Here is a 12,933-nt window from a genome sequence, read left to right on the forward strand (position 1 = left end):
AGAGACAGACAGACAGAGAGACAGACAGAGAGACAGATATAATGCTTGTATGTGTATAAGCCACCTGGAGTTGGGTGGGATCTAAATTATGTAAATAAATTTAAATACTGTAAAATCAAAAAAGCAATATTTTAGAATAAATAGCCAAGATGACCAAGTTAGTTACTAAAATAAAAACATAATTTGCCACACATGATGCCAGAACGAGGTCAATTGCTTTTACTAAACAAGATATTACAGTTACTTGCTCATTGATTTTTTTTATTTATTAAATTTAGAATCTGTTCAACTAAGAGTGATTCTAGACAGCTACATTTAAAATAGAAAACAGTACAAAAGAATATAAACATCTGGACAACCAGTAGTGGCGACTGCGGGAGGCTCCGCCCACCCACCCGGATGTAATGTGTGACTACTGCACATGTGCACTCATTTTCGCAAACCAGTAGGGAAGGTAAGTGAATCCCACCTCTGTCTATAACCAAACCAAATCAGTCTTGGAACAGATAACTTCCTACATAATTTGATTTAATGATTGCAAGGATTAGTACTAAAAATATTGTTTCATCTAAGTTGAGATCAAAATAATACTTAAAGATTTGTTAAAGGGAGTAGAATACATGGTAATACTGCTTTTCAGTCTTATAACTAAAACATTTTACAAATTTCATATCCTAAGGGGAATGGAACAGATTTATCAGCCTTAGCTAAGTAAACACACATTTTAACACAGATTCCATATAGTCATCCAGATGTGAAAGGCATTTCTAGATTGCAATCTGGTTCTTTAACAAAGAATCATTCCATTCAAAGTAGACTGAATATTACCCTCTTTACCAATCTGGAATAGCTAAGTGTTTATTGGAGAAAGGCTCTTCCTTGCAACTGTTAACTGGCATTTCTCCAGTCTATGAGTCATCAGAAAACTACAAGATAATTTGTGCTGCTTCATGGCTGAAGTCTGATTTGCCTTAGTAACGAAACTGCAAATGTTTATGTCCTTGCAACTTTCCTACAAGACAGTTTAAAAGTGATTAGTGAATTTCCTTGACTTCATTTCCCATCTTATACAGTGTCAGCTGCTTGCAAGCAAAGTGTCATCAATTCCTATTTTTCAAAGGTGGTAAGAAAAAGCTGGATGAATTTAGTGTAAGTAATAGGTTGTCAGCAAGGGCAGCATTAGGGACAGGTCTTCCAGAAGATCAATAGACTTCTGTCCATAATAGTTTGGCCACTAGGTCAATGGGGAGGAACAGAGTATACCTACATTAGACCAAGTTTTTCTTTTTGACCCAGGGGAGCAGGATAGCAAGGTGGTGGTGGGAAACAAGGATCAATGAATAGTCCATAACAACAGGCATTATAGATAATTTCTCTACTTTCAGAGCATAAAATCCCCAGCCAAACAGAATATCAAATCCATCATGTGCTGTGTGCATGTTTATGCCAGATGACAACTGGGATACATATTTACTGTAGCAGACATGAAATCCTGACCCATTTCTGTTCTTTCTACCAAAGCAGAAAGAAAATTGCCCTACAGCAGAGGAACAAAAGTTCAACTCCTGACAAGATGATTTTGGGAAACTGAAAGAAATGCAAGACCAACCTGAATGTAGTGTGGATTAATTACAAGAAGGCATTTGATTCCGTGCCACGTGATTGGATAATCATGTGCCTAGAAATAACATGAGTCAATAGAAACAGCAAAAGCTTTGTCCAAGACTGATGGCACAATGGAAGACACAGTTGCTGATCAATGGTGATAGATTGGGAGAGGTTAATATCAAGAGAGGAATATTCCAAGGATACTCATTATTGCTCCTGTTGTTTGTCATTGCACTGATTCCTCTGTCAACAGCACTGAATAATTCAGGCCATGACTATCAAACATCAAAAACATCTGCCAGACTATTCTACCTCCTATACATGGACAACCTGAAGCTGTATGGGAAAATGCCACCTGAAATATAAGCACTGCTATAAGATGGGCTCCAGGAATTGAAAAGCTCAGAAGACAAAACCTCTGGTGACAGTGACGGACCCAGGTTGGATCCTAGTTTGATGTTCTTGTGTGGTTTGAGTGCTCTGAGGAAGATGAGAGCTATGCCAGAGATTCAATCATACTGACAGGTCTCATCAGAGGAGTTCTCTCCCATCAAAAAATATGGTGAGACATAACATACAGAAACCCATACCCATTCAGTCATCACCCACGTTACAGGAACCATGCTAGGTGTTGGAATTCCTAGACATCTGGTGAAAAATGGGCTACAGAACTCATGGTTGTTAGCTGAATAACAAAGGCCAGTAGCTGAAGAACTACTGGAAGAAAAGATGCCCTTACAAAGAAATACTGATCTGTTATACATCAAACCCAACAAGAAGAGGATATTTGAAACAAATGCACCAATTCTGGAAAGAACAAAATCCAGATCATTGTTGAGTTAAAATACAAAATGTTCACAGAAGAAGAATTGGAAGAATTGCAAAGATTCTTTCCCCAGAAAGAACACCGAAATTCCTCCAAAAAGAGTTCTAGGGTAGTCCAATGCCACAGCAGAGATCATTCCACTTAGATCAGGAAAAGAGCCTATTGTGCAGAAGGTTATACGGTGTAGTAAAGTATTCTTCCACTATTTCAGCTCCTTGAATGCAGCAGCAGACATTCAACATTGGCACACTGTTTATTCTATTACTGAGATGAAGTTTTTATAGACACACATACAATGCATACATACACACCCAGCCCTAGGCTGCTGTATCATAGAGCAACAGACACAACTGGAAGTGATTGACTCCTCTCTTAGCCAGGTCTCTGCAATATATGCCAGGTCAGCACTTTCAGTATTACACCAGGGATAATACATGTTTGATCGGCAATCGATCTGGCATTAAAAGCAAGGCTGTGGATATGTCCAATTGCAAAGTTTAAAAAAACGAAAGAGGAGATCCTGTAGATAACTTCTAATGAAAAAATCCAGTGGGATATATAGACTACAAATCAAATCACATTTTAAAGATGTTCCCAGAAAGTTGCCATAAAATAACACAAAAATTGCCTTGCAATTTTATTTCATGACCTACATATGGTCTCTTCTTGTGTCACCCTTCAGTTCACTGTTGCATATTTTGTCGTATACGGTCATTTGCAGAGTTTTAGAGGCAGCCACTCTGACTTAATAAATATACTCCTCAGATTATATGGCAACATCGCATCCTAAACTAACTAGTGAGATTTATCATTCTAGGCTGGTACATCATGTACTTTTTTCTTCTTCCACGGAAAGCAAAGCATTCTTTTTTCTAGCAAGCAGAAAGTGCAATATTCAGAGGAGTCATGCTGTTCTAATATGTATACAGGTAGTCTTCGACTTATTTGTTTAGTCACTGCTCAAAGTTACAACGGCACTGAAGAACGTGACTTATGACTATTTTTCACACTTATGACAGTTGTAATATCGCCATGGTTACATGATCAAAATTCAGATGTGTGGCAACTGGCATGTATTTGTGACAGTTGCAACGTCCGGGGGTCATGTAATCGTTTTTTGCAACCTTCTGACAAACAAAGTCAATTGGGAAGCCAGATTCACTTAACAACTGTATTGCTAACTTAACAATTGCAATGATTCACTTAACAACTGCCATGTTAAGTGATGGAAATTTGGGGCTCAATTGTGGTTGTAGGTCAAGGACCACCTGAATCTGCTTAGAAGCAAGGTCTCATTGAAACTTTCTGTCTAACTAAATCGACCTTAAATTGAATTGCAATTGAAACAGCTAGAATTGGTTCAATTCAACAATTATCAGTCAAAAATACATCAAGCAATGTCATAAGTTTTAGATGTGATTATCCTGTTGCATTTATTGTTGTATTATCAGTAATATATTTATGTTTCTAAAACTGTAACCCTAAGAACATGTATAGGTTGCCGCTCCAGTTCTCGGTAATAATGGTACAAACGTTGTATACTGATATATTTGCTAAGTAGAGAATCTCTATATATATTTCTGTTTCATAAATACCTTAAGACTCACTTTGATTCTGAATTTTAATGCTTACTGAATATTCTATAAATAATTTACCTTATATTAGTATTTACCAGAACTATCTTATACTATAAGTCTCTTCCCAAACTATGATTATTGCAGTAACAAAAAATCAACTATGGCTTATCTATGTTTAGCAGAAAACGAATATGCGGTTGTTAGTATACAAGTTTCAGATTTTTCCCTCTAGGCTGCCTTTTGTTATTTATTTATTTTATTTATATTCTGCCCTTATTATTTTTATAAACAAAGCAAGGTGGCAAAAATATCTAATACTCCTTCCTCTTCCTATTTTCCCCGCAACAACAGTCCTCTACGGTTATAAGGGTGCATCATATTTTTTCAGCATTCTGGCTCAAATTTTATATACCGTATATACTCGAGTATAAGCCGAGTTTTTCAGCACGTTTTTTGTGCTGAAAAACGTCCCCTCGGCTTATACTCGGGTCTATACGGCTTATACTCGAGGTTTTTTTTTTTTTTAAGCCCCTCGGCTTATACTCGAGTATATACGGCTTATACTCGAGTTTTTTTCTTTTCTTTTTTTCACATTTTACCGGACGGCGCGGGGAAGCCCTGCCGGTGCAGTGAGAGGGCGGGGCGGGGGAGCCGCCAGCCTTCTCAGCTGAGGGAGGGAGGGTTTCCCCAACCGGTAGGTGCCTCATTTCCCACCCTCGGCTTATACTCGAGTCCCCAGTTTACCCCAGTTTTTGGGGTAAAATTGGGGACCTCGGCTTATACTCGGATCGGCTTATATTCGAGTATATACGGTAAATGCTAAAGGAAAATTTTCTGACAGTGTTAATAAATGCATAAGAAATGTTCTGGGTATATAGATTTCTAGATGTTAGGACAGAAACTATTGCTCGGGATAATTCAGAAAGCCAAAGAATACCTATAGTCCAAAAACGTTAATGTGCTTCTTTTACAGGTAGTCCTTGACTTACAACCATAATTGAGCTCAATATTTCTGTTGTTAAGTGAGTTTTGCCCCATTTTACAACCTTTCTTGCCATAATTGTTAAGTGAATCATTGCAGTTGAAAAGTTAGTAAGCACGTTGTTAAGTGAATCTGGCTTTCCCATTTACTTTGCTTCTCAGAAAGTCGTAAAAGGTGATCAGATGACCGTGGGATGCCACGACCGTCATAAATATGAATATACAGTGGCGCTGAAAAATGAAGTCACATTTTTCAGTGCCACTGTAACTTTGAACGGTCACTAAATGAATTGTTGTAAGCCGAGGACTGCCTGTATTATAGGAAGGCCATTGATTGTGTTATTCACCTCAAGCAGTAGAAAATGCTCAGAAAAGTGGTAAGAACTGCTGAATATCTCATTGTCTCATGTAAACAGTTTCAACTCCTACCCTCAAAACGATGCTATAGAGCACTGCACACCAGAACAACTAGACACAAGAACAGTTTTTCCCCCAAATGCCATCACTCTGCTAAACAATTAATTTCCTCAACATTGTCAAACTATTTACTAAATCTGCACTACTATTAACCTTCTCATCTTCTCATCGTTCCCACCACCCATCTCCTTCCACTTATGACTGTATGATGTAACTTTGTTGCTTGTATCCTTACAATTTATATTCATATTGTTTCCTGATTGCTTATTTGTTCCCTATGACTATCATTAAGTGTTGTACCTTATGATTCTTGATGAATGTATCTTTTCTTTTATGTACACTGAGAGCATATGCACCAAGACAAATTCCTTGTGTGTCCAATCACACTTGGCCAATAAAAAATTCTATTCTATTCTATTCTATTCTATTCTATTCTATTCTATTCTATTCTATTCTATTCTATTCTATTCTATTCTAAAGTTATTCACAGATCTGAAGACCTCAGTACTAATAGAATACAAAGGGAAAGAATGGCTTCTGGTTGGCAAAGGAATGAGACTAAGTTATATAATTTCCTTTACTCATTCAAAGTATATGCTAACTATATATTGAGGAAAAGTGGATTGGAAGATTACCATGGTTTTAAAGTTGGAGAAAGAGACACCAATACCCTATGCTATGCTGATGACACTATTCTAAAAGTTACCATCCAAAGTTACTTTGTGGCAAGACGGATGGCTAATAAATTTTACAAACAAACAAAGAAATGCAAATGATCTGCAAAGTCTAGTAGCCAAGAGAGCAAGCAAAATAAAAACTACTTACAAAGGCATTGCAAAGAGTATTTCAATAAAAGGAAATATCTAAAAGATTTGAATAATACAGCAATATGTGAACTGTACAGATCAGAATACTCATTTAATGGTACAATTTTGTCAAGACTATTTTGGCAAAATAAAGTTACTGAACAAATCAATCTAGCTTTATTACCCCAACCACAAATGATGAAACTCAAATTATACTTTAGACAAATTATATGAAAATTTGTTCTTTGGATAAATTTTTAATGCTGGGGAAGATAGAAGAGAAGAGAAGAGGACGATGACTAAGAGAATGAATTCAGTTATATTGGCAATGATATACTGCTAGTCCTAAAGAACCAGGACAGATTGTCATGGAGAAAATCTATCTAGGAATAGGAATATTCTTTATTGTCCAAGTGTGATTGGATACACAAGGAATTTGTCTTCAGTGCACTGTACATACAAACAACAAGGTGATTAGTCATAGATCATAAATCATAAGATACAAACAACAAATAATAAATTGTTATTAAGAGTCAACATTGACTCTTATTGTTATTCAATTGTTGTTAAGACTCAGTGCTGTTACTCAATTGTTGTTAAGACTCAATTGTTGTTAAGAGTCAACACTGATTTGTTCACACATAACCAATGGTCACACCTTAACATTTCCAGAATAAATGTTTGTACGGGATTGCTGCTACCAGTTCCTACTTATTATATTTATTTATATTTTGTTGTTTTGTAAAAATATTAACAATAGTAGTAATTTCATCTTTAGGATCAAGTGACATATCCTCCCCATTCTTGTGCTCACCTTCTTATACTTTAAAAATTATATTATACATATTTACTCGTCATTTAAATTTCTAAAATTAAGTAAAAGGAAGTACTTGTGAATTTGATGCTGTCAATTGCCAAAAAGCCAAAGCCAGATTTCATCTGTAAATGTTCTAGTTAGACAAGCAGTTAATGAATCAGGGGACAATATGTTGTAATTTAAAATTATACCTGTTACGACAAAAAAGGAAATTTCTGCTGTTTTTCTCTTTTACCTGACTATTGGCGTATACGGAGACCTTTCCATCTTACTTATGGTTTTGTAGCTGCTAGATTAGACAGGATGACTACAGTTCATTTGAAAATCATATGACCCAATAATCTTATTTTGAAGTTTGCTGAATAATAGACTGGTGGACACAGCTAGTTTCACACTTCATATTGAACCAAAATCTGAAAAACCATATTATTATCGCATTGTATGAACTCTACCAAAGTATATATCTTAGTAACAATTGGAACTGGAAGCTCTGAGGCACTTTTGCACATCCTACCTCCATACTTACTTAGTTCAAGCATCTTTCTGGCTACTAATGGAGTAGAATCCTAGACTAGATAAGCCTTTGGTCCTATCAGCTAAGTTTGAAATTCTTAAGACAGTTTCCTATATGCATAACACATGAAACTGAACAAAAGCCAACTACAAACGTCCTATTAAAAGTGTTTGCTTCAAATGTAATAGATCATATGGAGTAGACAGTATAAAGTATGATTAGTAGATATGAAAAAGCAAAGGAGAAAGGCTGAGATTTGAGCCATATTATTAATTATTCTTCCAAACGTTATTTCACAAATGGAAAGTTGCTGACTAAGCTAAACATTTCACGATATTTCTTTCATGCTATTAACAAATTAAGTTAGCCATTTTCACCTAGTGAATTGTCTATCTATTTCCACATCCCTGGAATAATTGGAGTACAAGAGTTATATTTAGATCCAAATTCTCTCCAGTCAAGGATAGTATACAGATAGCCCTTGACTTACAACCACAACTGAGCCCAACATTTTTGTTGCTAAGTAAAACATGCTAAGCAAGAAAGATTTTATAATCTTTCTTGCCACAGTTTTTAAGTGCATCACTGCGGTTAAGTTAGCAGTGCAAATATTAAGTGAATCTGGCTTCCCCATTGACTTTGCTCGTCAGATTATAAAAGCTGATCATGTGACCCCAGGACACTGCAACCATCATAAATATGAGTCAATTACCAAGTGTCTGAATTTTAATAACATGACCCTGGAGAAGCTGCAACAGTCGTAAGTATGAAAAATGGGTCAGTATCATTGTAACTTTGAATGGTCATTAATGAACTGTTGTAAGTCGAGGACTACCTGTACAGTTAGTCCTCAAGGTCCAACCACAATTGAGGCACAACCACAACTTCCATTGCTAAGCCATCTGGTTATTAAGAGAGTCACACTCAATTTTACAACTTTTGGTCTGGTCGTTCAGCAAATCACTACAGTCCTCCATAATTTTTAAAAGTAGGAAGGCTTTCCAAGAACAAAAAGTTTAGGAACAATGATCTACAACAAATAGATTTTCACAGGAAACTATATCCAACAGAATAGTAGAGATGGTAGAGGGGTTAAAATGCAAAGCTGAATATTGCAAATATGTTTTTAATCAGTGTGGGTTTTTTGGGGGGGGGAAGGAGTTACCCTAATACTACATATGTTAAATGCAAATGATTAAGACAAAATGATTTGCCAACCTTTTTGAGGGAGGAAATATACCAGTCTCTACAGTGGTGAAATCCAAATATTTTTACCACTGGTTCTGTGGGCATGGCTTGGTGGGCGTGGTGTGGTGTGGCTTAGTGGGTGTGGCTTGGTGGGCATGGCAGGGGAAGGATACTGCAAAATCTCCATTCCCTCCCCACTCCTAGGGGAAGGATATTGCAAAATCTCCATTCCCACCTCACTTAGAGGTGGTATTTGCCGGTTCTCCGAACTGCTCAAAATTTCCGCTACTGGTTTTCCAGAACTTGTCAAACCCTGCTGAAATTCAGGGATTTCATCCCTGTGTCTGTATACCTTTTATGGACAAATAACAGATCACACTTGTCTCTGGGCAGGTTTCACTAAAATTAGGACATATACACACTATGCTTTCTGAGACTGATATATATTATGTATGAATGTATGTAGCCTCTCTGAGGTGTATAGCTGCGAGACAAAAATAAACAAGAGGAAACTGAGCATGTTAGTTCTGCTTTTTTCTTGTCATTCTGGCAGATGTTACTACATAAATCTTGTGTGGAAACTTTTCTAAGTGTTGGAAGCCATTGGTGGCCCAGTTTTCCACTCTCAATTTCAACATCATTGATTCTATCTTGAGCCACATCCTTTGATGGTATAAAACAGATAGTTATAGCACTTGGAGGAACTCAACGGTTCTCCTTGATTGAAATACTCTCCATAACTTTTTGGGGGCGGTTATTCTAACGCGATTAAACTTGCCCAGCTAAACGATTAGCATTTCACAAAGCTCCCTTTTATCAAGCAAAAAGCATCCACGGAGGCTGCTTCTTTCAACAGCAATTCCATTAAATGATACACTTTTCGTGTGGTGGGAAGTTATTGCCGAGAAAAAAAACAATTTAGCAACCGCTTGTTTGTTTCAGTATTATTTCTCCCTAATGCCGGAACGGGCTAAATGGCTTTTGGCCCCTCTGCAAGTGGTCAAGGGGCACTTTCGGTCGGCATATTCCTCTCCAATTCAGGATTGCCAATCGGCCCCCTAACCCTTCGCAGCAGCGCCTCTCTTCTTCGTTTCCCCCGCCGGTTCTCCAGTTACCCCCCACGCCGCTCGCGAACAAGAGGCGGCGTGACTCCCCTGCCACGCCGCCCCTCTCTCCGCGCATCCCGCCGCCTCAGCTCCTTCTCCTTCCTCTTCGGGGAAGAAGCAGCAGCAGCAGCATCTGCTGAGTTCCCGCCTCTATCTCCGCCCGGCACCAAGCAAGGGGGGGAGGCGGAGGAAAGAGCAGAGAAGCGGCGCCGCAGCGAGGGCAGCCGCAGCCAAAGAAAGGGAGTTTTGTCCTCGCTGCTGCTGCTGCTGCGGCCGGCCTCGGAGCAAAGCAACCATGGCCGCAGTTTGCCTCAGGCCGAAGGCGGGCTGCGAAGCGCGAAAGGCAACGGCGGCCGCAGGAGGAGCAAACGCCCAGCAGTGACCAGCCTCCTCCTCTCAACGTCCAGGCCGCGCGTCCTCCAGCGTCGCGCGGCGAGAGGCGGCACCCCACCACCCCCCCCCGCTCCGCTTCGCCTTGCCCGTCGACCCGTCTCACTTTCAGCTCAGCAGCGGAGGCGGTTAGCAACCAGCACCATGTGGGGGAGGCTCCTCTCCGAGATCGGGCAAAACGGGGACTACCGGATAGGTAAGGCGAGGGAAACGGGCCAACTTGCGCGTGGCGCGGCGGGGCACGCGGCGTTCAGCTTGCGGGCGGCAGCTGGTCCCGCTCGGTGCCCGGCCGGCTTGTCGGGGCGAGAAGAGGCGGTGGGGCAAAACGGGAGAGAGAGAGAGAGACCCCGAATTGGGTTTGGGGAAGAAGACTCGCCGCTCGCCGGATTCTGGGCTGCGCTCTCTCCTTGTTTGATCGCCGCGGGTTGTGCCCTGCCGGTCTCCCCTCCCGGGTCTGCCTGCTCGGTCCCCGGGATCCGAAAGAGTTCGTTACTAACGCGCGCCCCCGCCGTCGCCATCAGGCTCGGGGCTCTGGAGAAGGAGCGGGGCGAAGGGAGAGTTGCGGAGAGAGGGGGAAGAGCCGCGTTTAGGCACCCCGGTTGGGGGCAACGGCGATCTGCGCGGCCGTGCGGATTGCAGCCAGCTCGGGTGGATAGGGAGGGAGGAAGGAAGGAAGGAAGGAAGAGAGGGAGGGAGGGGAGCCCTTGACGCTGTAAAAGCAATAGTAGAAGTATAGAAGCTCGGGGCTCTATTTAGAGCTTTTCTCCACAATCCTTTTTAAATCTGGGATTGGGGAGCAGGGCTTGATTTGAGAAATGACAGCCAGCGCCAAGTCATTGGTTTCCGTCTCAAATTGACCTCTTTTCGGAAGCTTCCGAAAAGATGACTTTGAAGGCAAGAGAGGATTTGGCGTTAAAAAAAAAAAGGAATATATGAAGTATGCTCGGCTCTTGGTGCTTAGCTGGCCAGGCAGAGAGAGACAGAGAGAGATGTCCTTGTTTCAGGAAGTAGGGCCAACTTGGGTGTAGGTAGGACTTTACCTTGAAATTCCGTAGACTGATACAAAACTCCATCCCTCTTATGGGAAGGAGTGAATTACTCCTCAGGAGGTACTATAGTTGTACATTTGGACGGGTACCCAGTATGTCCAGGCCGGTTCACACATCAATATCTCAAATTAGCAAAACAGGCCAGTGATCTGTCTTATTAAACCATCCAAGATAACATTGTGTTGAATATATTGTGCTTTGTTTCCTCTGTCAAGCCCTAAGTTGATACTGCCATGGAACAGTTAGATTGCACTGGTTGAGAACAAGCTGTACTTTGCTGCACAGCTTTTAGGATAAATAAGAGTTATTTGGTAATTCTTTTGATATGAATTACTGTACTGTTCTGTACTTTTGAGGAATAGAATGTGTTGCTTGAAAGGGCCAGCTGTTATGGAGGAGAACAAGTCTCATTGAAGATGTAATTGTTTACTACCTCCATTTTCTGATATTTTAATCTGAACTTGTTTTATTGATAAATGTACTAATTTACATTTGGGTTACAAATGAATCAATCTTAAAAATGAACTGCAGAATTTGATTGGTTCACTATAAGTTTATATGCAATAATATATTTAAATAACACTTTCCTTGTCAGTTCATTAGAGTTAGTGGTACTCCAGTGATCATGTGTCATAGCTGGGACAAAAGTAGTCCAGATGAAAACCATAGTAAATTATGAAAAGTTTAATCAAATCTTTAAATTTACTATAAATGATAAAAATAATCACAGAATGCCTAAAAACATATATTAGTAAACATTGGAAAATGTGGACTTTTGCCTCTATCATGGCAGACCTACATCATAAAGTGACTGGGTACAAATGCTTCCTTATGTCATTCTGGATATTATCTCATTCTAAAGTGAAAAATATGTTTTTTACAATTTATTATAATTTTTCTGCACTATGAAAGCCTCCCAAAGGCAACCTGACTCATCTACTTGCAGAATTTTATTCAGTTGACCTTTACCCTTTATGTATTATTGGATGGATTCTGAAGATTTATCTATTCATCTTCCCTTTAATTGAATTAGGAATTATTTTTGTATATAATACATCTGATATAATTTTATTTGATTTCTTAAAGTTGTTTAAATCTATTATTATGGTTTTAATATTCTTACAAGTTTGCGAAAGTTTACTTAGAAACCTGGCTTGTGATTTTTAAAAAAATCAGAAGTAAATAAATAATTTGTCAGGTATATTTAGTTTTACATTACTGATTTCTTGCAGTTTATGTTGCTTAATATTGTATTTATACTATAGGGAAAAATTACACATTAAAGGAAAGCCTGTTTTGTATTTTAGAAAAGTTGGATCCAAATAAATTAATTGAAAATAGAAAACCAAAGCCAGAACATATAGCACAAAATCATGGGACTATAGCATCTATGATCTGGACACTATCAACTTTCTATACTCCAAATCCAGTCATGTCTGACAATTGGCAATCAAGTGTACAGGCTAGTAGTTAAGAATGATACAGTACTATGTCATATTTTAATGTTTTAGTGATATTCAATTTTATTAAATTTAATGAGATACAGGAAATGAAAGATTAGATAAAGTATCATAGTTTTTATTCATCAACCAATTATCTAAGTGGTGACAATCAATAAAAGATTATAAGTGCAATTAGCAGATCTTTCTATGAG

The 12,933-nt window shown here is 39.0% G+C and overlaps 1 protein-coding gene and 1 long non-coding RNA gene across 3 annotated transcripts in view; both read left to right on the forward strand.

Annotated features, from left to right (window-relative positions):
* LOC131188541 (uncharacterized) overlaps positions 1-4,823 on the forward strand; it is a 48,988-nt gene extending 44,165 nt beyond the window's left edge. Inside the window, exons 3-4 of the long non-coding RNA XR_009152798.1 lie at positions 279-454; positions 1,525-4,823. This is a non-coding gene — a long non-coding RNA (uncharacterized LOC131188541). The remainder of the gene's footprint in view (positions 1-278; positions 455-1,524) is intronic.
* A 4,678-nt stretch (positions 4,824-9,501) lies between these two features.
* Positions 9,502-12,933, forward strand: part of CEP85L (centrosomal protein 85 like) — a 124,066-nt gene continuing 120,634 nt past the window's right edge. The window contains exon 1 of one of the 2 annotated variants that reach the window (XM_058173076.1): positions 9,502-10,426. In XM_058173076.1, the coding sequence (XP_058029059.1) occupies positions 9,709-10,426 (718 nt within the window). In that variant the 5' untranslated portion in view covers positions 9,502-9,708. The remainder of the gene's footprint in view (positions 10,427-12,933) is intronic. The other variant, XM_058173061.1, reaches the window with a different exon arrangement.

This window comes from Ahaetulla prasina, chromosome 1 (assembly GCF_028640845.1).
Source record: "Ahaetulla prasina isolate Xishuangbanna chromosome 1, ASM2864084v1, whole genome shotgun sequence".
Taxonomy (NCBI): domain Eukaryota; kingdom Metazoa; phylum Chordata; class Lepidosauria; order Squamata; family Colubridae; genus Ahaetulla; species Ahaetulla prasina.